The sequence below is a fragment of the Sinocyclocheilus anshuiensis genome, unplaced genomic scaffold, assembly GCF_001515605.1.
Source record: "Sinocyclocheilus anshuiensis isolate Anshui unplaced genomic scaffold, SAMN03320099.WGS_v1.1 scaffold935, whole genome shotgun sequence".
Lineage (NCBI taxonomy): Eukaryota > Metazoa > Chordata > Actinopteri > Cypriniformes > Cyprinidae > Sinocyclocheilus > Sinocyclocheilus anshuiensis.
This window is the reverse complement of record NW_015544174.1, coordinates 83,460-110,649: the sequence shown is the minus strand read 5'-3', so window position 1 is coordinate 110,649 and position 27,190 is coordinate 83,460. Positions and strand designations below refer to the sequence as shown.

General features: G+C 37.0%; 2 protein-coding genes across 3 annotated transcripts in view; both read right to left on the bottom strand.

Moving 5' to 3' along the window:
* Window positions 1-17,543, bottom strand: part of LOC107696062 (coronin-1C) — a 56,037-nt gene extending 38,494 nt beyond the window's left edge. The window contains exons 1-2 of one of the 2 annotated variants that reach the window (XM_016496207.1): window positions 17,404-17,543; window positions 14,936-14,987 (exon numbers count right to left, since the gene is read on the bottom strand). In XM_016496207.1, coding sequence (XP_016351693.1) covers window positions 14,936-14,957 — 22 coding nt within the window. In that variant the 5' untranslated portion in view covers window positions 14,958-14,987; window positions 17,404-17,543. The remainder of the gene's footprint in view (window positions 1-14,935; window positions 14,988-17,403) is intronic. The other variant, XM_016496208.1, reaches the window with a different exon arrangement.
* A 1,047-nt stretch (window positions 17,544-18,590) lies between these two features.
* On the bottom strand, window positions 18,591-24,912 carry LOC107696049 (microtubule-associated protein futsch). The gene is made up of 4 exons (XM_016496195.1): window positions 24,864-24,912; window positions 20,366-21,358; window positions 18,680-20,248; window positions 18,591-18,600 (listed from the first exon to the last, which is right to left on the bottom strand). Exons 2-4 carry the CDS (start codon window positions 21,355-21,357, stop codon window positions 18,591-18,593), a joined length of 2,571 nt encoding a protein of 856 aa, XP_016351681.1. The 5' UTR covers window position 21,358; window positions 24,864-24,912.
* Window positions 24,913-27,190: the final 2,278 nt, after the last annotated feature.

Genomic DNA, 27,190 nt, shown 5'->3' with positions numbered 1-27,190 from the left:
GTAAAATGCATTTAAATTCCAACGACGCCCAAGGGCTATATAGAGTGAACCTAACCAATCATGTTCAACACTGCTAGCTATTAATGAGATCAGATTATCTGACTCAGTCAGAACAGCGAGAAGTTAAACCATTAAATCCAGTCTAACTGAACGGTGTAGCCTGTGGTCATTTCCAGCTAAAATATGAGTCCTCTATCCATAATATTGCTTTCTTCAGCGAAAAAGTTGACTTCTGAAAGGAAAATATGCACAGATCAAGCACCATTTACAAGTGAAAACAGCCCAAAACAGTTTTAAACAAATATGCTGGTGGATTTTAATGTGAAAGGACAACAGGCGATTAAATATTTCACTGGAGGAAGCATTATTATGGATAACAAAAGTGACGGATTAAAACTAAAAATAATTAATAAAGAATTAGTTTATTACAAACACAGCATTTCACTTCACCAGACGTTAATTTATAGACTGGAGTCATGTGGATTACTTGTGAATTATTGTAATATTGCCTTTGGACACTCATTCTGACGGCACCCATTCACTGCAGAGGATCCACTGGTGAGAAAGTGATGTAATGCTTGAATCTGTTCTCATAAAGAAACAAACTCAGTTACATCTTGGATGGCCTGGAGGTGAGTACATTTTCAGCATTTTGTTCATTTGAAAAAATAAAAAATAAAAATTTTTTTTTTATAATAATTGCTAACTGATATTGTACTGAAATATTGTGCATCCCTAGGAAAAGGTTCCGAAAAAATAATGTTATACAATATTAATACAAAGAAGTAACCCCATCTCAGTAACCCCATAATTACTGGACAGTTTCAGTAATGGCATAGACGAATTATGGCTGACTTAGGAACACAAGTACCAAATTTTACAAATGGAATGATTCCTCTTTCCTTTTTGTCTGTCCTGCACTTCATCACTTCCATAGTTTTCATATGTGCACGTGGGGATAGGATTTGCTTTATAAAACAGCAGAGCTGCACTTGATTTGACATCTGCACCGCTCTGGAGACCCGACATGGCATGTGAATCCAGATGAAATGTGTTGACCTTGTGCTCAATCTGCTCACCACTATCCTGCTGCTGGTATTTAGTCTCTACGCCACAATGGCACACCGGAATGTCACACGACAACTCTTCCATGAAGGCAATACAGAGATACTCCACACTTGCATCTGGTGCGTCAGAGGTTAGCATGGGGTCACAACCGTAGTGCTCTTGGCAGTCATATTGCAGGCCAGGTGGAGTAAGAGAAAAAGCAAGTGAAAGCGAAAGGGAAGGAGAGAGAGAGGCGCGGCATTTTGCGTAGATTTGAATCAGCAGGTTCATGTAGTAGAAACTCTTGGCTGTTTGAAGGTGGAGTCTTGCTGTAGTCAAAGTACAGCAGAGAACTTACTGCCAAGTAACACATGGTGAAATCCATCCTGTATTTACCAACACTCATGGATCGCCTAGCAACACCAGCAAAATACCACAGTAGGAAAGAATGAAAAAAAGTTAGAACCAAGTAGAAGTAAATTTGGCCTTTTAAGTACAAAATGTACCCGGTTGATGCTGAGACTCAAAGCAGAGCTCTCTGATATGTTACTGAATCACACAGATCATTTTCAGCCAAATAAGGCTACAGTACAAGGTCTATTTTAGCAGACAGGCCTATCACAATCACTACAAACCACAGAAGACGACAAATAACACGTCAAATGATTCCTTTAAATCATTTTAGAGGGTTTTAAGCCCGGCTCACACTGTGCGATTTTGGCCACGATTTGGTCGTCTGAGACAAATTTTGAAAATCCTAAAAGATTCCTATAATCCTAGGCTAAAATCTGTAGTCTTTGATCATTAGTTTGACATGTTCACCGACAGCCGATTAATGGCAATTGTGATCAAATTTTACCTCCGACGAACTTCTGCCAGTGTCAGAAGATTTGGCGCACAGTACTGCAGTGTGACATCTCCTACGACGAACGTCAAACTGTCTTCGTTTTTCAAGACAAGCTATGATCAGAATTAATGCTAGAGATTTCTTCTAACCGCATAAACTCTGGCGCTCTCGTCCTCCGTTCACAGAATTCATATGATTCGTTGCCTTTGCTATGATAAACACCGGTTGCGCTGCTGTTTTCATGTGGGTGTGTAGTTCTGCTTGCACTATTCTGCATAAATACGCCGGTATTGCCGCCATTCATGCAATGCACCTCGCAGTCACTGAACGTGTATGGGTTGATAATAGGGATGCTATCGGTATCGGGCCCGATACTGGTCTCCTGTACTCGTACTCGTTAAAATGCCCCGATACTAGGGCTGCACGATTAATTCTAAACTATAGCGAATAAACTGTGATAATGTGAGAAATGTTGAAGGTGTCAGAATAAATTTTGGCTTGACTGTATCTCTTTGATAAATGAAGTTAACCAACTAACATTATACATACCCTTTTGGTTCCTGTACCCAATATTTAAAAAATGTACAAATGCAATAAAAATATCGGTATCGGGCGAGTACTGGAAAAAGTGGTATCGGTGCATCCCTAGTTGATAATGTAGAACTACGGACCAGTTTTCTTGCGCGCACCCATTTTTAACACGTCTTTTTTGAAGCCTAAAGTAGGCGGAGCCGGCCGTCGCCACCTTGGCAGCGCATCACCGCACGTCACTCCCGGAAAATCAAAAATGGGCAAAGAGGTGGTTAACATGGGGAGTCTATGGGACTGACTCCCTTTTGGAGCCAGCTTCTAGCGGCCAGTTGATGAATTGCAGTTTTAGTCACTTCTGTGTTGGTTTCACGAAAGAGACCGGAAGGTTGCCGCTTGGTCTTGACTGTCGTACAGTCTGACATTAATGACAACTGAGATCCCAAAGTGTGACATGATCATCATGTTCGTACAGTCTGACAAGTACAATCCTAAAGGACTTTTAAAAAATTGTACAGTGTGAGCCCGACTTTAGTTTACTTTAACCAAGCGCACACTATAAAACTGAAGCATTAAAAGGATAGTTCAACTTCAAGTCGTTCCAGTCCTGTATGACTTTCTTTCCTTTGTGGAAATACGTTATTTTGATAAATGTATTAACATATTAGTGTTGTTTTTAATCATTACATTTAGACGTCAGATCTAAGTCTGTGTGAAAATGTGCAAAATGTTTATATACTTGAAATGTGCTCTAGATCAGTTTTGCTCCCAAGAAGCTTGGACCTTCCTGAGCTGAGATATTGGAGTTTCTGTATTACATTTGAATAACAAAAAATTGTTGTGGGCCAAAGTCAGCCACTGTGGTGACCAAGTAAAATGCACAAAAAAAACACAACAACAACAACAAAACAGTGGTTCTGCAATACCAATACATTAAGGGCATTCACTCAAAAAATTAGGAAAATGAAAAATGGTAAAGCGACCATTTTTCCAATTTTTTGACCACTTAAGATGGACTGACCTTGTGTTGTCTGTTGAGATAAGGGGAAATAAATCACCTTATAATGGTCTCGACTAAACAGTGCACATCAACATCACAGAAAACAAGAAACAGATTATTTTACTGCACACCGGGCTTCAGTCTTGAAGTGTACGCTTGGCATTAGACGTATGTTAACTCCAAATCACCTACATGTGATCGGATTCACAAAGGCTAACAATGACTTCATCACTCAACAGCCCACATTCTGACAAGCACAAAATGCCACATGCTGTATCACTCCAGTACACAATAACTGTCTTGACACTTCCATGAGTCATAAGAAGGCCGCCTCAACCATCCAACAGCCATTAAGACAGTTACATAACACCATAAAACAACCATTTATACACAGAGTCCCCTGTATAATTTTACCATATAATCTGGCCATAATCACCAGCTGAAAGGCTTGACATTGTTGTCAGCACATATGTCGAAGAATCTTATTCAGCAAGACACTGACTGGAATGAACATGTCCCTAAAAAGGCAACAATGGGAGTCTCAGAGCACTGGAGAATGGGAAATGATAATTGTGCAAATTCATTGCCAAGCAACACAATATCAATTCACAGCAGGATGATAGAGCAGAATTCTGAATTGAGTCGTAAAAATAATGCATGAGAAATGTTCCACAGCACAAAGAGAGGGATAAAAGAATTAGTATGAAAACAGATCCATGATTATCTGACCTTTAGTACGCTGAACACGGATTTGTTGGGAAAACAAATTGAAAATAATGTTTCAAACATTAAAAAGTTTGAGTAAAAAGCTTATCTAAAAAAATATTGTGATTTTATTAAATATCACAATTTGAACATTTTAAAGTATAATGATGCTGCTTTAATAAATTCTCAAAATAAATTCACATTGCATGGCTCAACAAAACAGATGGAAACCCTGACAGAAATCTCTACAACAGGTCAAGTACAGTTCAAGCTCAGTAAAATGTGATGGCTGTCTCTTAACTGCAAAAATGAGTGTCATTTATCCATTAAATTTGGTTGAATCAGCTAAGAGAACTGACATTAATGCTGCCCGTGAAAACACACTTACACAATATACAACACAATTCCAACAAACAAACACACCAAGACTCAGCTGGGATTCCTTTGAATGTCACCAGAAAAAGTCAATGCTTACTTCAGTTTGAGCTTTTGTCAGCAAAAAAGAGAAAAGCAGACATTTACTAAAGGAGTTACAGAACGTTTCCACAAAACCTTGTTCTTAAACATTTCACAAATCAGGCTTGAGCCGAAACAACACTGACAGATTAGGCTACTCCTAATGTCTACAATAGCTTATTTTACTGCTTACTGAAGACATGAAGAGTACATACTATTGTTACTCAATATTACAACACGAAAAAGTCAAATGTAAAAATTCTACATTAAAGAAATTGGTTAACTCCATTTATGGTGAACACTGTAAATGGTTTAACATTGCATTACGTTTAATTTTACTGTTAAATCGTTTAAGATTTTGAGAAGTACAAACTATTAAGTGCCATATAATTTAAGGTGAAAAACAGTAAAAAGACAACTGCCATTTCTTTGCCATAAATATAGCAAGACATTTTTTACAGCGTAGGGTAATGGATTTTAACGTCTAACCAAAAGTATTACAAATCAATGCATAACTCATTCTGCACTGTTTCTGATATGGGTATAAGAAATGATTTGAGGTATGATTGTGAAGTGGTGTGCTATTACCTTAAGCGACTCAAGTCAACTTGCTCTCATTAGTTCCTGGCAGGTTAATGAGCATCGCAAGCCAACTTACTGCCCAATCAATCCTGACCATAAACTGATCTTTGTGTCTGTGTACATTCCTAGCAAGTGTAGAGTAATGCCATGCATCCAGCAATGCTTTTTTTCAATAATGTGCAACTGTGTCCTTGTGTGTGTCACCATTAGTACGGGAATGCAAAACAATCTACACAGCGTAGCCGAGCAACCCTGGCAAAAACGTTGAGAATTTATTGTAATGTGAACACAAAATGCAAATGAAATAACATCTAAAAAACATAATGATACAGAGTAAATCTGTTTTTTAACTTTAAAAAAAAAAGTTATTTTGCCATGCTTGTGTTCTGGGTTACAGTTAACCCTACCCTGGGCACTAATGCACACAATTCCAGACAATGTCCAGAAAGCTGCTGGACAGTTTTCCAAGGAATGCTGTAATGAGAACAATGAGGTAGGGAGGCTTGCTTTCACATTCCTCATCCATTAAAATCTTCACAAATAATACCACAAAGAACCGAGGATGGGATTTACACGGTCACACCAGCCATGTTAGTAGACTGCCTACATGGACAAAAGTAGTTACAGATGGCCAGAAGTGTTGCCATCCAAAACAAGCTGTGGTAAAAACAAGTTTGTTGGTCTAGGATTCTCAGCCACACAGTATTAGAAAAACAAGAGGCAGACTGAGATGTTTCATTGTAACCTGCTTCAAGATGTATACAGGTTTGTAAGGTAAGGCTACTGGGTCAAAACCACGCTGTTTCCTCTACATGTTTTTCAAGACAGTAATTGGCTGCAGGGCTCGCAGAATTTCAAAATCGCTGGCAGACATTCTTCAGATTTTGGTAGCCCAAAATGAATTTAAGTAGCCCGAATAAAAAAAAAAAAACTTCACTGCGGACAAATCAGCATGATTAAAAACTTCAAGTGATCACTTTTTTTCTTCAAATAACAAGTCAAGAGTAGGGGTGCAACGGATCACAAAACCCACGGCTCAGATCATATTGCATTATCATATCAGATTTTGAGTAAAATATTGGGTCATTTTGCAGATGAGCAAAAAAAAAATATGGTTCTTTATTATTTAAATAACAGAATACTTCTTTGATACCACAGCAAAAACTAGTAGCATATAGGGATGTAACGATTCACTCAACTCACGATGCGATGTGATTCACGATACTGATTTCACAATACAATCTTCTCACAATTTTTCTTTTTAACAAAATTAGATTTAAGACAAATTATAAATGAAAAGGTGTCCTTTTATTATTTCTCCAACAAAATGCTGCACATTTCTTTGTGAAATTGAAATATGTCAAATAATAAAACTAACTTGAAATTTTAAAACAAATCCCAAATCAAATAATTAAATAATACAAATAAAATCAATCTCTTCATAAAAACAAACTAATGCTTTAGTGAACAATGCAAATCAAGGAAGGAATTTTATATCACTGTTCAAGGGCAGGGTGGCGAAACATTTTGGTAGCCCGACTGGAATAGCCCAGGGACGTCTGGCTATAGCGATTTTGCGAGCCCTGGGCTGCTGGCCTATACTACCATTCAGAAGTTTGGGGTCGATGAGGGGTTGTTGTTTTTTTGGAAAAAAGAAAAAGTCTCTTATGGTCACAAAGACTTTATTTATTTGATCAAAAGTACAGTAAAAACAGCAATATTGTGAAATATTCAATATATGTTCAATATTTTTAAAAGTAACAAAAAAAAAAGTAAAAGCTAGATTCTCAGCATCATTACTCCAGTCTTCAGTGTCACATGACCCTTCAGAAATCATTCTAATATGCTGACCTTTTTTTATTAGTAATGTTAAAAACAGTTGCTGCTTTAGGCTTTTTTTTTTTTCAAAATCTTTGATGAATAGAACTTAAAAAAACAGCAATTTCTTGAAATAAAAATGTTTTGTAATATAAAAAAATGTATTTACATTTTTCAAAATATTTAATATTATTTTATTTGTGTGTATATATATATATATATATAATCATCCTTGCAGAACTAAAGCATACATTTATTTATATTAAAACAACTTATTGACTGACACAGAGACAAACATTTTTATTTATTTATTTTTTTTTAAGATTAGTTTACCAAAAATGAAATCATCATTTACTTGCCTTCATGTCATTCCAAACTGGTATGATTTTCTTTATTCCATGAAAAACAAAAAGTGCATTATTTAATATCATCTTGGAAGCTTTTTTTAATACATAATGACTAGGTCTGTCAAGGGGTGAACTTTTTTTGAAGAGAGCAGGGGGTAAATGCTGCCAGTCGAATGTGCCATACAGACATGCTGGCAGCCAAATAAGCATGCTTGACCAAGAGAGAGAGTGTGGAAAAAACAGATGATTTGGGCATGTCATGTTTTCAACAAAACATGGAATCAACCTACAAAGCCTGAAAAGAACTATAGAGACTGCAAAAACAGGAAGAGCCTTCTCAAAATGAAAATATGAACACTAATGGCTTCTTATGATGAATTAATTTCCCTGTGGATAAAATCAAGTGTCATTATGTTTTTCTCATTGCATATTCACAGTAAGGCACACACACACACACACACACACACACACACACACAGAGATATATGAAGAAGAACTTAGTGTATGGAAAGCAAAGTTACAATGATATAAAATTAGTGTCATTCATTTTTTTTGTTTGTATGTTCACACTGATGTTAAAATGACATTTTCTGATTTGTGACATTACTTTTTATGTAATGCTAAAACACTGCTGATCACTTTCAGAAGTTATAGTGATTTTTTCTTTTCCAAGAAAGAATGTGAAACAAATTGGTTATATCATTTTCATTTTTAAATATTTTAAAATATAATTGAAATTGATTTTACACACTTTAAGCAATATCGTACCACATATCGAATATCACATTTTTTTAACAAGGTATCGTATATATCATTTTTCTTCAATATCGCACTGCCCTAATTCACTGTTTCATTTGAATGTCAGCATATTCATGCTGATTTAAGAAATGCCTCCAATAATTAGAACACTGGCAGTTGGGATCCCTGCTTATGAGGAGAAAGATAAGAGTTACTTCATCAAAATCTTCAACTGGACACCAACTAATAAGTGCCGCAAGCAAGTCACTAAATGATTCATAGATTCCTGACCGCAAGCTCAATCCAGCTACTGTCTCCCTGTGAACTTATGTCAGAAAATAGCTGAGATGCTTGAATGAAAACTAATCACTGTTATACTTGCACAACAGAAGTAGGAGAAACAAAAGAAGAACAAGGGATTATTTGAAAGACCTAAAGATAACTTGATCAAACCTTCATTTAACCAACAAGAGGAAGCGCCTTTTTACTGAGGCCGACTTTCACTTCACATTGAGTTCTGGGCAATGATTCAGAGTGATACTGCCTCCACAACCATCTGAGGCGATTCCTTCACTTCCTGAACTCGGCTGTGCACAAAGGAAGCCTTGTAATGCAGCACTGTGGCATCACTGGTCCACCGGATTCATGGTGAAACACAGAGAGTGAAGGCTGGGCAGGCCTTGTCCAAAAGCTGATCGGAGAACACAGGCTTTTCGTTTTTCAAAGAAAAGTATGATCTTGATCAGTCTAGATCAGTCTGACGAGTGTGAAGTGCCCAGGGTTTACACACTAGTTTGTACACTACTATTCAAAAGTTTGAGGTCAGTAAGTTTTTATTTAAAATAAATTATTATTTTTATTCAGCAAGGGTGCATTATATTAGTGGTCGATAAGTTTTTCTGTTTGGCCGATGCCTTCGAGGCGGGAACATTTATTTTGACGGTGCGACAGACTTTTATTTTGACGGCACTGAGAACAGCAGCGCCTGAGCATACAGTGCTCACATTCTCCCTCTTGTTCGCCTTCGTCGTTAACAGTTTTGTCTAATACGGATAGAAGTCTGTCTAATAATCAGATAGAACGGTTAAACAAAGGAATTAAAATGTATACAAAGTATTATATTATTAGTAATAGAAAGGCAAACATTATAATACTTTCTCATTTGCCGTCATCATTCAGCAAATACGCATTTATATAATTTAATCAAATTTTTGAATGAATAATGAACATTTAATTTCACAAACCTTGCAAACTTAGTCGAATCCAGCTGTGAGATCGTGTGAAGTGTGCATTTGTAAGATGTATCCTGCATGATCGCGTGTTCTCTGCGTGACGGTCGGTCCGTGTGAATTAAATGCTGACTGGAGGAGAGTTCAGCTTCACTGAAGACGCGCGATCGTAAAGTCGTGATTTGAAATTATGCTGTGCTTTATGCATTTGCCCAATGTCATATTCATGTAATTTTCACTGTGTGCTGAATGTAAAATGAGTGTTACCGAGGCTTTATTTGAAAAAATATGATTCCCAATGCACACAAACTTGCCAGGACCCTGCTTTCCAAGATATCGGCATCGGCAGTCAAAAAACACATATCGGTCGACCAATACATTATATTGATCAAAAGTCACCATAAATACGTTTATAATGTTACAAGAGATTTCGATTACAAATAAATGCTGCACTTTTGAACATTCTATACATCAAAGAATCATGGGGAAAAAATGATAACGGTTTCCACAAAAAAAAAAAAATTATTCATCAACACTTTTTTCAACACTGATAATAAAAAGGAATTTTTCTTGAGCACCAAATCAGCATATCAGAAACATTTCTGACGGATCATGTGACACTGAAAACTGGAGTAATGGCTGCTGAAAATTCAGCTTTGCCATCACAGGGATAAATGACATTTTAAAATATATAAAAAAATAAAAGTGGAAAACTGACAAATAATTTATTAATAATCCAAATACCTATATATTCAATTACACATATACAAATCTATGTAAAATCACTAATAATCCACTAGTTGACCATTGTGACCCATTCCTGCTGCATACAACTGGGCCCTTACAGTGGTCAGTCATGTATCTGCCTTTTTACTGCTATAAAATCCAGCCGCATTGCTGGGCTCTGACATAACGCCGGCAGAGAAAAGGCACAAGACAGAGTGAGTGACAGCTCCAAATGCAGGAGTGTAAAAAAGTGAATAAAAGATAGGGAGAGTGTTTTCGCATGTAGTCAGACAGAGCCATTTTACACTTGACTCAGTTCAAACACCATACATGGCTCTGTTTAAAAATTCCATCTATCCAAATATTCTCAACACAAGCACTCCCTTCAATCCCGCCAGCCACAGCTTTGTATAACTAGAACTCATTTGACACTACTGGGCTCATTATGGCACCCTGGCCCCTGATATACACGACTACAAGGATATGGGAATGTTGTTAAGGATGTTCACTGCTGCCATTTCCTGTTTGCCTCCACCATGAAGGCCAAACCCAGAAGGAGGTTTCTGTATGGTCTAATCTCTAATTGTCCATTCGAATGTCATTGAAATAAATTGTTCATTTAACCTCAAAAAGCAATTTAATGTTCCTCAGAACTCGTTCTAAATTGACAAGTTTAATTATTCCAGCTGCTCTAAAAAGAGGCTACAAATGATCTGCCACCTGCAGCATCCACACGCGAGAGCCTACTAGCCGGCACTCCTTCTTTATGTATACAGACGTGACGTAATGACGCAAAGATGCACGGTAGCAAACTCTGAAAGTGACCCGAAACACTCAAATTAGAAAACATTATTATAAGCTTACCGTTGTGAATTGGGCTAAGGCTAAGGAGATAGTTTTGAACACTGACTGGCTACTTGCTCAATAATTGATTTTGGATAATTTTTAACCCCCCCAAAAAAAAAAGGTAAAGAATGCAGCTTTAAACTGAGGTTTATTGCTTGTGCTGAACCGTCTTATGTAGACAGATAAAGCTGCTGCCTTCCTCATCAGACAGGGTGTGGTTCGTCACTCGGTGCAACCGGTGACAGCAAGTTTCTGTTCCCTAAGGCATCTCAGTAAGAGTTCATTTAGTTTTCCTCTTGAGTCTTGGAATGCCTTGGGTAGCCATGCCTGTAATATAAATCCCACAACATTCTGACAACTCATATAAATCTTAGTTTTTCTATATTCACATAAGCCGATCAGTGGTTTAGATATGCAAATAGCAGCCAATTCATCAGCCATGTAAATAGGCAATAAGAATGAATGGGGACAGCAGCTTTCAAGCTTTAAAACAGGATACAGAAGCACAAATAAAATATAATAAAAGTGTACTTACAGTGAGATAACTGCATGGGTCATTTGGGCCACTTTTATTATACTTTAATTGCTTTTGGTTGCTTTTTGAAGCTTGAAAGTTTCAGTGTCCATTGATTGTAATAGAAATGTTCATTAGATATTTGTGCACAGTGGCAGAAGTCGTCAGCAGGTTTTGGATGACATGAGAGTGAATAAATGAAAGCATTCTAACAGCCTGGTGAGCCACGGGCCACTCTGAATTCCATTTGTCATAGGGAATCCAGCAGGGGATGACACGACCTCAATCCTCTTCCTGCCAAAGAGGGCAATTGTGATGGAATTCCAGCTAGGATTTTGGTGCCTTTCGTAACAGTGAGATAAGATGCAAGCTCCAGGTGGAGTGTATGAGAATCTCTGCCACTGCTATCAACTGCAATGTTTAAACAACAGCTAACTATTTTGCAAGTAATAAGGTTTAACATAAAAAAAAAAAAAAAATTAAAATTGACTTTGAAATCAGAAAGCAATTACTGAATTATCACAAAAAAATTGTTGGGTTCTATGATTTCCACGATGCAAAAAACATGGCTGGAATTAGGGCTGTCAAAAAAAATTCTGAATTTCGAATATTAGTCGAATTTAAAATAAAAATTCACATTCAAATGCAAAAACGTTGCATTCGAATTTTAGGTGTGCGTTAAGGAGGCAGCCTTATCAGTGGCGCACCAGATGCGATGACGATGTAAGTGTCGTTGCATTATAATGTTTTTGTTAGCCTATCCAGTTGAAGCCACTAGATGCGGCGCTGCTGCGTTAATTAAAAATATTGAGGGAAAAAGCGAACATCAATGCGGAGAAGATCTTGTTTACATCAAAACTGAAACCAAGCCGTTCACACAGAACACATACTTCGCACATTTTCTAGAGGGACATCTACTACCGTTGCACTCACATCTCGCACAAAGGAGCCGCATGTTTAGAAAGCCATGTAAAATTAATGCATAATGAAAAAACATATATCAAGACTTTATGGCGGGTGTTTTTCCCCATCCCACTGCATCTCATGTTTTTAACCCTCAAACGTCCCTCATTTCCTGTTTACACTTAAGTCCCTTGGGGTCAATATGACCCCAAACATTGAAAGAGTAATTGTGAAAAATATATACATTTTTAATCATACAAATAATATATCATTTTTTTTGTTTACTTCTCATCTATACATTAATGCTGTGTTTTGGGAGATATGAAGTACTTTTGTACCTATTTACCACAAAATTCCTCAACTACACCATTAGCTTGCATGTGAAATATTAATTTTTTATGAAAAAAATCACTTAAAGGATGACCTCAATTTAATTTAAGTTGCTTCTGGATATTGATCTAGGTGTTAGGTGTAGAAATCTGCCATCTGCTGGTTAGAAATAAACCTAAAAGGATTACAGTTTAGGAAATAAATTGTTTTGACCAGCAGAGGGCCATAGAGAGCCATTCATTTTACTGGATGTGGCCAACTGCTTCTATCACAACTTTTGTGATACATTTTGTGAATTTATGTATATATAAACATTAGAAAAGACATTAAAAATAAATATTCTTTCAAATGGTATAATTTTTTGTGGTTTTTGATGCATTTTGAAATGTCTGTTTTCAAAAAATGCCACAGAAATTTGACAGAAAAATGCCACATAAGACATACCTAAAGGACAAGACTTAGAGTCAGATTAGCCTTCATTTCTGTGTGGAAATTTTCAGATTTATGCCGGATTTATTTTTTTTTATTTGACAAATGATATTTTTTTACAGTTTCCATTCATTTCAATGTGGGGTCATATTGACCCCAAGGGACAGATTTGTAAACAAAAAAAAATTACATACCTTCAGAACAACCGAATCAAGCCCAGTTTTTTTTATGTGAATATAGATATAAAATGTTGAAAAGTCACAAAATCTTATTCCACTGAGATGAAGGGAACCATTTTATTAAACTAAGTAAAAGTTGATTGGGGTCATATTGACCCCAGGGGCCGATTGAGGGTTAAATTAAAAATTTACTCTGTGTGATTGGCTTTCCGCCCTTTGTATTAAACTATGCATACATACATGATGCTGTTTTGTTTATAGTTGTTTAAGCAACTTAATTATAATTGGTTTATAAACATTATTTGAAACATTATGCACTTTTTTCACAGATAGTTATGTTATCTTATGCTTTGAATAAACGTGCATTAGTATTATTTTGCTCGATGCGCCCTCTTGTGGCCTCAGGAGAGAAGCCAAAAGCTTTTCTTCACCCTAACTGAAATCATGCATTTTAAATTCGAATATAATTTGAATTTTGATAGTATTTAAGTACAAAATTCGAATTTAGTTTTTCAGCCATTTTGACAGCCCTAGCTGGAATCACAGAATCCAATCATAAATAATGAAATTTACAATATAACGTGTCTCTTTGTGAATGAGCTGCTCAGCTACTGCACAACAACTGCACATACTCAAACACGATTGATGCTTCTGCTGTCTCACTATATGAGGACATGAACACATGAACTTCCATCTCCAGAGCTTCTCTGAGAGTCACTTTACAAGCTTTTCACCATTTTATTGGATTACAAAAAAAACTATTGTTAGATACACAGAAACTCAAAGGTCTTCACTACAACTTGCCAAAATAGAAGTTTGGTTTGATCTGAAGAAATTATGACAGAAATATAGCCTACTCTTGCACAGAAAAATTTACTTCAAAGTAATAACAACGACAACAGTAATAGAGTTATTAAAAAACTTAAGGAATATAAAATGATTTTTCATCCATGTTTTAACTTCAACTAAAAACCTCTTGTGCAGCACGGTGTCAAAAAAAAATGAAAGGAACTGTTCAAATTTAATTGTATTAATAAATCATAAAACAGAATCCAGAAAAGTTTAATCAGAAAACACAAAAATTTAAAAATACTAAAATTGGGGAAAAATAAAACTGATTTAATAGAGCCCTAAATACAGATATTAAATGAGATTTATGACATCATTATTCACCTTAGGAAAACATTAGGTTTTATGGACGAATACATGTGCTGGTTAAACTTTACAATCTGTGAATTGAGCTTAAATGCTCCGATTTATAAACCCAGTGGGCTAAGCTTCTACACAACAAACTCACAACTCAAACAACCAACATCAGCTTAAAGTTTATAACAAATAAAGTGCCATGAAATGTAGCATTCAAATCAGAGCTCAAACTATTGAAAATCAATAGTTTCGTAATAAACAAACAAAAGCCCTTGTCTTGTTGACACTTCACCTCTGAACACGGCTTGTAAAAGGTGACATTTGACTATGCAGCTAAATGCCATACAGGTAAACAATGAACAGAAGCGAATCAAACTGAAGGTTGAGACGTCAAAAGACTTCACAGTGATGCTTCTAACCTGTTAATTGCTGCAAAACTGTTTTTAATCATAATGTCACATGGGGCAAATCTTTCTTAAATGAGCAACAGTATAGTTTCAGCAAAGAAAATGCTGTATAATGACAGCTGCAAGTCTTGAAGAAGGTTGTATTTAAACCTGCATACCTGCTGATGGTGAGATATCCATCGCAACGCTCAATACTCTGATGAATGCAGCCTAAAGGACACAAGAACGGTATCTGGTAAATATGCAATGCAACCTGAACCTGTCAGGTCTTTAGAGGAAACAAAACTTCCTTAAAACTCTCAACAGATTCTCTCTGCCTATATATGTCCAGTTGTTTCTCTCTATCTCTCTTAAACACACACGCTCCCGAAGCTGCATCCTTTCCAGCCTTGCGGCAACTTCCTGCATCTCCTGACTAATTTTACCCAGCATCCTGACCCATTTCCCAAGGAGCACAAGGAAACCGGCACAGAGGAGCCGATGCAATGATGTCCATATGCATAAACAGGCTGATGCATTCTGACGGCCAGCCCAAACATTACTATGTCAAGATTTCAGCGTGGCCTCAAGCTGGATCATGCACCAGCAATGACTAAACAAGAACAAAGACTGGTCTCTTGAAAAAAGAAATAAAAGGCTATAATTGAACCATAATGCACTTTTATCCATGTACAATGTGTTCTTTCATCCTTCTTATTCTATAAATATATATCTGATAAATTTAATCCATGAAATGGAATTGTAAATGCCAAGTCAAAACAAACGATATACTGCAAACAGAAAGCAGTCAATACAATACACAATATATCTGGCATTTCTTAGATTTCTAAACGAACTTTTTTTCTTTTTAAAGCCTTACAACACATCACAGCATTTGAGGTTTCATTATTTTTATATTCTTTCCTGCTGCCTGGCAAGTTAGTGAGTCAAACTGAAACAAGCCAGACAATATTATAGTGTGGTCGACACATGGGTAACCACAGAAAACTCTGCATACATACATAATATTCACTAAAACTCTAACCGGGTGTAACAGTCCAAACACTTGTTCTCCTCCTTTGAGATGACTGAAGGTTAATGCAAGAAGCAAAAAGACAAGTAAACTACCAAGACAGTAAACTAACATTTTTAGGGTGGATCTGAAGCAATCTCAATAACTCAAAACAAAGACTAGCAATTTAATCTAAAACGCCTTATAGTCCATTATGCTTATTACAGGGATAGGCCTGAGGTTAAGAGTCATGCTGAATGGAATAATAATAACCAAACAACTATTGTTCTTCCAGCTGAAATTAAAACATTTAAGCATTTTTTTGCATCGTAAAAAAAATTGAAGTTCTTCTAAGGAAAAGGGAAGGCTTTAAACAGAAACCTCACTGCACTGAAGGTGCACTCAGCAAGTTTCGGTTCACATTTATCTGGTTTTTATTCATTGTTGGAATAAATAAAAACCAGATATATGTGAACAGAAACTTGATACATTTTCAGATGTCCCTGCATTTATTTTCAATCTCAGCTCTGTTTTTAATGAAATGTAATATTAGTATTAAGTCAACTGTATGACAAGAACAATCATATGTTGTCAACATGGCAGCACCCATAAAGGGGCGACCCACTCCATGTAGAAAAAAAAACAGCTTTTATCTCAAGACTTTATTTCAGAGTTTATCTCAAGTATATGAAAACTTCAACAACATTTCTCAAAAGTGGTGATCATGTCTTAATGTTTAAAACTTTAGACATCACACTGTATTAAGTTTCAAAGATGATTTGTAATGCAGCCACCCTCCTGTATCTGACAAGATAATCCACACCTACAGGAAGTTCAGCCAACTTGTTTAAACACGTCTTGGCCACTGATATAAATGATCTCTCTACATTTTTCTCTGCAAATGTATTGACTGATTAAACGAATTTGATGATTCTGCATATCTTCTGGAGATCATTTGTTCCAAGGCTTGACACTTCTATCTGATACTGATTTAAACTTTCATTTTTGCACTGAGCAGTGAACACCGTCCAGACTGACAGTTCCAACACCTCACCTTAGCAAAGCAAGCTAAAAGTTGCCAAAAAAATTCAGATGAATCACATTGGCTTTGGATGCATATTAAAGTGGTTAAACTTTAGCTTTATGTGTTTAACGATCACTCACTCGCTCTGTTCTTCTAATGTCATCAGCAGACAAACATTCCAAGAATCGAACATTTCACATGAGCAATTCCAAATGAAAGGCTCTAACATTCAATACTAAGAATTTAAAACCGGAAAAAAACGAACATTCCATATTATTAATATCAGTATAATTTGTAATTCAAATATTCTAAAATTCAAACAGACCCAGATGCAGCAACTTTCGCTTCCCACACTTTTTTTAAGTCAAAAGCGTAACTTAATGTATCCATACAAATCACAGCATTACATATTCCAACCTAAAAGCATGTCAGTTCAGATATGAGACATCAGAATTTAAGTCAATGCCCGTTTTGAGCATTGCCCATCTGGCCTGATCCACGCTGCCATGATCCCTTCACATGGACAGATTCCTAAACTTACCCACAGCAATACAATCTTCGCCTCATGTTACAAACATTACATGACAGATCGCGTATGCGCCTGTTCTTACCTTCTCAGCTGTCGTAGGAAAAATATATCCAAGGCCGACTTTAATTTTGTACTATACACAGCTTTAGTTTCCCAACAGCGGTCCCTAATCGCGCGAATGCTCCCTATGCCTCTGCCTCACTCAACTTGTCCGAGACTCGCCGGAAGCCACGCCTTGTTTTGTTTTCCCCGCCCCACGAAGAACGTGATTAGACAAAAGAGAAATGAGTGGCCTTGAAGCTCACCAATCACAAAACACATTCGTATTAGCCCCGCCCATTCGGAGCGTGAACAGGTACGAAGTTCAATGTGGACGACGTGACTGCACTTACTTGTAGAACCAGTTTGCGGACGTCATACACGCAGTGAAGTCAGTAAACGTCAAGTAACTTCGATTAGTACGTTGATAGTATCATAGTGAGAATACAACAAAGTATAAACACAATTAATCTTTGGATAGTGTTTTTCTATTTTGAGCTGTGATGTGTTGAGGTTCCTAAACGGAAATTGCCACAAGATGGCACCATTATGCTGGGACACACAATATCATTATTTGCTGCATACAATTATCTATATAAATAAATAAATAATAGATTTGGTTAATAATAAATAATATTATATATAGAAAACAATATTTTATAGTTTAAATATTTTTACATTTTTAAAAGTGGTTTTAAGTAAAATGTATGTTAACAAGCTTAAGTTTTATTGTTCCTCCAACATTAAAGGGGTCATATGATGCGATTTCAAGACATACCAGCTTCATCACTGTGTCTGTCACGCGACTCTGTTCCCCTTTCGGGCTCTGTCTTTACATTTATTTTGAAAGCTGAAGCTCGTGATTATGGTAAGGGGCGTTACATTTCCTACGAGTGCTTGCGGTGTTCGGCCAATCACAATGCACTGGGTCAGCTGGCCAATCAGAGCAGACTGCGCTTGTCGGAAGGAGGGACTTTGTAGAAAACGAAGCGTTTGAGAGAGGCGGGGCATAGAGAACCTACAATAATGTACAGTATTTGAAAAATAATGTGTTTTTTGAACATTAAAGCATGTCAACATATTCTGTTACACCAAATACACAAAATAATGATCTTTAAAAAAGCATCATATGACCCCTTTAATGTACAAGAATATGACTAAACGTCAATAATGATTACTTTAATGGCTTTGCAATGCAAATGTGATCAAAAAAAGTATGTAAAAGTGCAATCATATGGTGCTGTAAGCATGCCATATTGGTCTGGTTTAATAGCAACACAATGCAACATATGGGGTTTCTGCTCCATCTTTCTATCCACCAAGGGGTCCATGCATTAATAGCATCCTTCTTAGAAATGTTCCTACCTTTTCTTACTGAAGGTTTTCTCTCTAGTGCTTTGTCAGGTGATTTCTTTGGTGGATCAAATGCTGCTTTCATCTGTGACACTTTCACAGACTGTGTTGGATCTAAGGTCAGATCAACTCGGGCCTCAGTTGGCTTGGTCCACTCCTTCATCTTCTTCTGCAACTCAATAGTTTCCTTTATCATATCAGAAACATGTCTTTTCTGTGCACCCTGTGGTGTTTCCATGATGGTTGTTGGGTTGCTTTCTATTGCGTGCTTTTGGTCAAGCTGGCTTGAACGTTTCTCCTCTAACACATGACAATTTGCTTGTGTCGACAGCTTGTTCTGCTCTTTATCTTGTTTCTCGTTAGCTTGCATACTTATTAGGTTGCACATGGAGGAGGAATGTTGCACATCTTGTGCAGCAGATGTGTTTGCTGTGTGTGCTAATGCAGCTCCAGCAGCACAACCATCCCGGACCTGATCGGATACGTCTGTCTGGCTTATAGTGGAATGGGTTGACGCATTTGTAAAAATCTTCAAAAAACATTTTTCTTGAAGTTGAGAAGAACCAGACAGAGTGACTTCTGTTTTCTTGTCCACACTTGGCCTATCATCTATGCGACCTGAAGCTGCAGTATCAAGACCAGCAATGAGCTCAGAGATGGAACCAGTTGCAGATGTTTCCTTGCGCAAGCTGATGGTATTCTGATTAGACTTGCCGACCTGGTCTCTCTCTGAGTTAGCATTAGCGTTTCCATCTAACCTCTGTTGTTTTGTTGCATCTTCTACATCAATCACTGCACTTATAGAAGAGGAACGTTCTGGATCCATCTCATTTGTAGTCTCTGGAAGGGTTTGTATCACTGCCTGTGGACTCATTTCAGCCAGACTTTTCTCTGTGTGTACTTTGGCCTTTGCTACAAGAGGGAGATCCTCTTTTTCATTTTTTTGCATAACTTGAACATCAGATTTACAATGGGGGTTCGAATCTGTAATGTCTTCAGAGAATGTAATACATTTCTCATCTTCATAGCTTTGTAGCCAGGGTTTGTTTTCACCCAGCATAACTACACTGGCAATATTAGATGTCACAAAACAACCCTCTTCCGTTTCTGTTCCATGCAGAGAAAGATCTTTTATCTCAGTTTTTTTTTCATGGGAATGATACGGACCCTTTGAAGCAGATTCCAGATTTTCTCTTTCTTCAGTCCCTCTTATGCCATCTTTATTTTTATGACCTCCAGCGGGTGATCTCCCAAGTGAAGGTTCCTTTGTCCAAGGGCTCTCCAAGTCTGACACATTAAATTGCCTTTCTTTCTGAAGCTCATCCTGTGTGAATTCGCCCGCAGATATTTGTCGATGGCTCTCAGAGTGACCCCAAGGTGACTTGGATGCCACTTCTAAGGTGCTGAGGTCCTCTGGGCTCTGCGCTCTTTCCAGACTCACAGCTTTGCTTTGTAAATCCGCACCTGCCAGAGATGAGCTAGTAAATCTGGTCTTTATGACTTCATCTGTTGGCTGACACCCCGTAACATTTTCTCTGGCTCTGCAGACATATTTCATTGACTGCCCCTGGGTTTCAATGTTCATCACGGAGGAACGTTCAGCATGTGGGATTTCTGGTTCTCTGGCTGAGTAGACATCCTTCAAAGACCACCCTTGGGTTTCGACGTTCTTCGGGGAGGAATGTTCAGCGTTTGGGGTTTCTGTTACAACCTTATGTGGATTCTCTGGCAGCTTCTTCTGGTTTTCTTCTTTGCTGTGCTGAATTGCCTCAGTAGTGTCCTTTGATGTTTCCGCTTGTGAGTTCATCACAAGGCTTGATGTTGTGCGCTTGTTAATCAGCCTCTTGTTTTGCGATTCAGTCATGCTTGTCTTCAACATGACGTTTTCGGTAATGACTAAAGCTTGGTTTTGAACCGTGAAGTGAACGTTGGTGTTGGCATCCCCACCACATGGTTTTGAAATGTCCTTCCTTTCCAGAATCTCCAAGGTAGGCCCTGTATTCTTTAGACTAATATCACAGGCAGCTTCAAAATCGAGTTTTCTGACCTCTTCCTGACTCTTTAGCTTGTCGTCATCTCCACAGACAGACTTCATTTCGTTCTTTACATATGAAGCACGCTTTTTACTCCTGTTTTCTCCTTTGCGACGGCTTTCAACTTTGTCTTTACCAGGAAGGTCACACCTAAGGTTGTCCTGATGGTCTTCTAGTGTACTCTCCAAGTCTTTTCTGTCGTGGTTTGGTTCTCCAGCCTCCCATGTGCCTTGCGTGCAGCTGTCAGACTGTGTGATTCCATTCAGCTGCTGTGGAGCCAGCGGTTCAGCCCTGTCTTCGTTGCTACTCTTTCTTCCTCCCTCTTTCTCGCCATCTCCTCCCTCCACAACCCCCCCATCCGTGGGAGCGCACACCTTATCATGAGAATCCAAACCATACACTGGTGTAGGTGATGGTGACTCCCTGCCTGGGCCTCCATCCAATCTTCCTCCGGCTGTGTTCTCCTCATCTGTCCAGACACCATGAGTTTCAATGGTTAGATTTCCTTCCTCTTTGACCCCCCCAGGGTCTGGGCTTGGTCCCTTTTCCTCTGGTCCTGCAGAGCTGTTGTCCTGCCCTAGCTCCCCCTCCTTGCCTTGGTTTTGTCCCATTCTGTAGAAAAAAAGTGAGAGAGATGTTATTGACAGTGTATTGTTGTGGAGCACAAGATGTTGATAATGGCATGACTCTGGCATGCAGGTTGTGCCAGTGTTTATCTAAAATTATTGCACACTTTCACTCCCCTGTACACAGTTTGATGCTCACTAACTGTCTTTTTCACTTTTCTCTCTCTACTTGTCATTTCGGATGAGCTAATTCTTATAATCATAGTCTAACCTGACTTGTTCTGTTTGCTTAGCTGATCATTTGCTCTTGTCATCTTTCTTTATGGCAAGTCTCTTTGTTGCTGGTATTAACTAAAAGCTCAAAGTGGGGGTTGACAGGGTTATTATAGTTAAATAAAACTAACAATAAAACTCAAGACATTTTTATTACTTTAAATAAAATAAACGTTAACTGAAACAAAATGTAAAAAACCTTAAAGTTATTTTATTTTAGCTAGTTGCCAAAGCAACATTTGTCATTTTCATATAATTTAAGTTGATGTACTAAAATATAAAATTAAAACTGAAATAAAAATGTATATACTAATTTAAAAAATGAATAAAATGACAAAAACACACAACGAAATAAAAAATACGTAATTAAAAGTTTTAATTAATTTAAAACCTTAATTAAGATTAAAATGAAAATGGAAAACACAAAATTAAAAACAATTTCAAATTGTTATAGTAGAAAAGCGATACTAAAATAACACTGGTGGATAAAGTACATATATCCTGTACTTGAATTAAAATACAGATGCCCTGCTGAAATATTATAATATATAAACAGAAAAAGCACTCCTTTGTCATTTTCACTTGAGTAAAAGTATAAACGTTTTACTTTTAAATGTACTTATGTATTAAGAGTATTGATCTATAAGTTGATTATTTTCTTGTGTTACATTCCATAATATGGAAGCCTATTTCCAAGAAGAAAAAAAGAAAAAATCATGCTTTTGTTCATCATAATCACAATATACAAATTCATAATTATGACTTAAAAAGATAACATTATGAGATACTCTGTAGTTATGAGACAAAAAGTAAAAATGATGACAAAGTCATAATAATTATAACATTGAAAGTCGTAATTATTATATAAAAAGTCAACATTATGACATAAGAAGTCAACCATTCTTTTCATAATTATGATTTACCAAAGTTCTGTGCTTAAGGTTAGAGCTCAGTATGACATTATGGATTTGAGGAGGCAACACACTTAAGCTTTGAAGATCTTTTTATTGCTTTGAGAAAAAAAAAAGATCATATTTCTCTTGTTAAAGAGACTTGCTCCAACTGGATCACTGAATCAGTTAGATGTTACAGCTATTGGATCAGTCAAATTCACAAATGAATCATTCAGTGCAGTTTATGAATCACATCGAAAATCAGTGCAAAAGATTGATTTATTCACAAATCGGATCACATTTTTAAAGTAATAAAATACTCGAGTACAACAACAAAACACCGGTTACTGTTCACCACTGTACAAAACTATAACCAAATGAAACAGCAGCAATGTGTTTTACTTGAACCTCGACTTCAGTGGGAACAGTGTTTCTTTCCTCAGTGTCTTGTGACTACAGCATATCTGAGCAGCCATCGACTGTTCATGCTTGTCTCGTTACATGAACTGTACCGTCAGCAAGAACACCAGGAATTAGAGTCACAAGATTTTGCAGGAGATTTCTGAAGCACTGTCAATCATAGTCTTCACAGAATCTACAATCTCGTGTTCTGTCACACATTATTTGAAGGGCATTTGGGCTCATGAAAGCCACTGATGAAATCTTTCCTTCGCACTCTCTATTTCCTGTCTGCACTTCTACCAAAAAAGAAAAAGAAAATCCTCTTCTCATCTGTCAATGCCTTCTCTCTCTAACCCAAAAGCAGTGTGAACATAGAGGAGAAACTGTATTTTTCTGTCATGATTACTGCATTAATTATTGCTAGTTCATATGTCATTAACTAATAATTCTGCCTTTGTTAGGGCCAAATACTATTAGTGATATTTTGTCTCAGAATTTGGTTGAAGTTTGTGATTTCACAGCCATTTGATATATATTTGAAAGACACTGATACTTTTTTTTAGCAAGGACACAATAAAACGAAAGTGACAACAAAGACATTTATATTGTTACAAACAATTTTTGTTTAGAATAAATGCCGTTCTTTTGAACTTTCTATTCATCAATGAATCCTGAAAAAAAAGGTTTCTCCAAAAATATTACACTGCACAATTGTTTAAAAATATTACCAGTTTTAAAATGTTTTAAAGCAGAAATAAGTTATTTAAAACTTATTTTAAATTTTTAATGTATTTTTGATCATATAAATGCAGACTTGGTGAGCATAAGAGACTTTCAAAAACTTTTTTCAAACTTTTGAACAGTTGTGTATGTAAAATGTTTTAGGGCTGTAAAGAAAGAAAGAAAGAAAAGGAAAGAAAGAAAGATGGTTACAGTAACAGGCTTATTTTCTCTGTAAAAAATTCTAAATATATAAAATATGTTACAAATTTGCAATTGTGAGAAGTGAAACAACATTAATCTAAATCATAAAATTTATCTTTTATTTTAAGAATGTATCTTGCATTTCATAAAACTATTGAATCTATTAAATACTCTTACTAACTTAAGCACCCTGTTCTTTTATGATTCATTAGAACATACATGGCATACGTCACTTTCTGAGAAATATCTGTTTAAATTTTAAGTGCAGCTAGAATTTTTAATCAGTCTCAATGTAATATGTAGAATATATGCATACAGGAGTAATGCAGAAGGCCTCTACTTCAGCAAATGTAGAAAACACATAAAAAATATAAGTCTCTAAAGTGACAATGTGTTTCCTGTTCATCTGCTTTGACAGCTTGCACTAACACATTTACAGGAACGCACACGCAGAACTGGAGGCTTCCATGTCATATGATAGAGTTCAGCAAAGTTGAAACGTGGCTACACAGTGACATTTTCAATCCTGTCCTGGGACAGACTAGAATAGACGATTCATTTGCTCATATTACATTGTCTCATAGCTCAATATTAAACCCTTTTTAAAAAAGAAAATCTTTTTAAGATCTCTGGTTTACATATCATACAGTTATTGTTAAACGGAATAGTAGCATTAATCATTTATCAGACTTTTTAACAGTTTCTCACAAATGGACAATTCTCTGCAAAGTGTGTGTGGACACCGACAGGATACCCCATGCAAGACCATCCCATCCTAAACCTCCACAACAGCACCATTGTGCTGCATCCGTCACCCTGACACTTAAGGCAAGTCACTTGATTTTCTTGTGGCTCACTGCCTCTCCCATGTATGCAGAATCCAAATAACATGAACAACAACTATATGAAACATCTCTCCACTGTCTCAGAAAGTTCTTTGTATTGAACAACAAGTGTTTAAATCCAAATCTGAGCAATCGTGGGTCCTACTCAGTGGACGGCACACCATGGAATCAACCAAGGTAACAATTTGTCTCAAGTAAAGAAGTGGATACTCACCAATACTCCTGTGACTGCACCGTAACTCCAGGACAAGACCACTCTTTGTTGAATGGATGGATGTACTGGCTGAGTTCTGCTGGTAAATGGGCTTTTATTACTCTCTTGTGATGTCACAGTCACATTTGCCTAATGCAGTAAGTTAGTCCTCTCCCTGTATAAGCACAACAACTTTCAGATTCAGCAATGAGGTTTAAAGGATAGTTCACCCAAAAATTAAATTTTTGCCTTCATTTGTTCATCTTGTATGATCTGTTTTACTGAAGAACACAAAAGGAGATGTTTAGCAGAATATTTACACTGCTATTTCCCATACCATAAAAGTGGATGGAGACCAGGGAGTCCAAAAATGAGAAAAAAGCATCATAAAATGACTTTATGAGAGTCATTGTTCATGCCACACTCTTTCTTGGCATTTATGGTTACATGAAGAACCTTCAACATTTATTAAACCTTTCCCTTTCACAAAAGGTTCCTTAGATTTTTTAAATGTTCTTCACATTAAGAAAAAATGGTTCTTAAGAATTCACGGTTAAAAATAAAGGTTCTTTATTGGCATTGATGGTTCCATGAACAACCTTTAACATCCATGGAACTTTTCCAAGTTTCTTTACATAAAAAAAAGGTTCTTCAATGGCCTTGTTGTGAAAACCCACCTTTATTTTAAGAGTGGTTCTTTGAGGAACCAAAAATGGTTCTTCTGTCTATGGTAGATACTAGAACTGGAATATACTAGATACTAGAAAAGGTAGTCTCCTCACAACTATGTTCTTTCTTAGAGAATAGTGGTATTTGTGAGGATTTCCAGTCAGGATTTAGACCGTATCATAGTGCAGAGGCTGCTCTCATCGGAGTTACAAATGACCTGCTCTTATCATCCGATCGTGGTTGTATCTCTCTATTAGTGCGACTGGATCTTACCGCTACATTCGACACTATCGACCACAACATTCTTTTGAATAGACTAGAAAATTATGTTGGCATTAGTGTAATTGCATTGGCATGATTTAAATCATGCTTACTGTATCTGACCGTCATCAATTCGTAGCAGTGAATGAAGAAGTATCATATCGTTCACAAGTGCAGTATGTAGTACCACTAGGCTCAGTACTAGGACCATTGCTTTTCACGCTTTACATGCTATCCTTGGGAGGTAACATCAGGAAACATGGTGTTAGCTTTCACTGTTATGCTGATGATACTCAGCTCTATATTTCTTTGCGGCCCGATTAAACATACCAATTCGCAAAACTAACAGAGTGCATAGCTGATATGAAAAACTGGATGACTTGTAATTTCCTACTGCTAAATTCTGAAAAAACAGAGGTGTTAATTATCGGACCAAAAACCTCTACATGTCATAATCTAGAACACTATCTAACACTTGATGGCTGTGCTGTCAATTATTAGCCCAGTTCTCTCAACACTGCACTGGCTCCCTATTAAACATTGTATACATTTTAAAATCTTGCTAATTACTTATAAAGCTCTAAATGGTTTAGCTTCTCAGTACTTGAGTGAGCTCTTATCGCATTATAGTTCTCCACGTCCGCTGCGATCTCAAAACACTGGCCAATTGAAAATACCTAGAATATCAAAATCAACTGCGGGCAGCAGATCATTTTCCTATTTAGCGCCCAAACTCTGGCAAAATCTACCTAGCATTGTTCGGGAGGCAGGCACACTCTGTCAGTTTAAATCTAGATTAAACACCCATCTCTTTAACCTGGCATACACATAACACACAATAATTTTTCTATAATTCAAATCCATTAAAGAATTGTTAGGCTGCATTACTTAGGTCAACAAGACCTTGTCGGCCATGTGCACAAGACCATGAGAACCAGAAGAGTCCTCTGATCAATCTGATGTGCGTTGCAGCCTGGAATTAAACCACACCATGCTGGCTTCGTCTGACCAGAGAAGAACTGGCCCCCTGACTGAGCCTGGTTTCTCCCAATGTTTTTTTTCTCCATTTCTGTCACTGATGGAGTTTTGGTTCCTTGCCACTGTTACCTTTGGCTTGCTTAGTTGGGGACACAATTTCTGGCAACATTGTTGACTTTACTGTACAGACACTATTGGAAGAGAACTAAACTGAGCTGGACAATGACATCACTGAATCAACAATGAACTGACTTTAACTGATAAACTGTTTTCTATTGTCCTCTTGCATTATCAGCACACGTTTTTCCTGTTTAACACTGTAAAGCTGCTTTGACACAATCTGTATTGTATAAAGTGCTGTATATATAAAGGCGACTTGACTTTACTACGGCATCGCTGTAGAAACACCCTTTTGGAACCTTTATTTTTTGATGTCATTG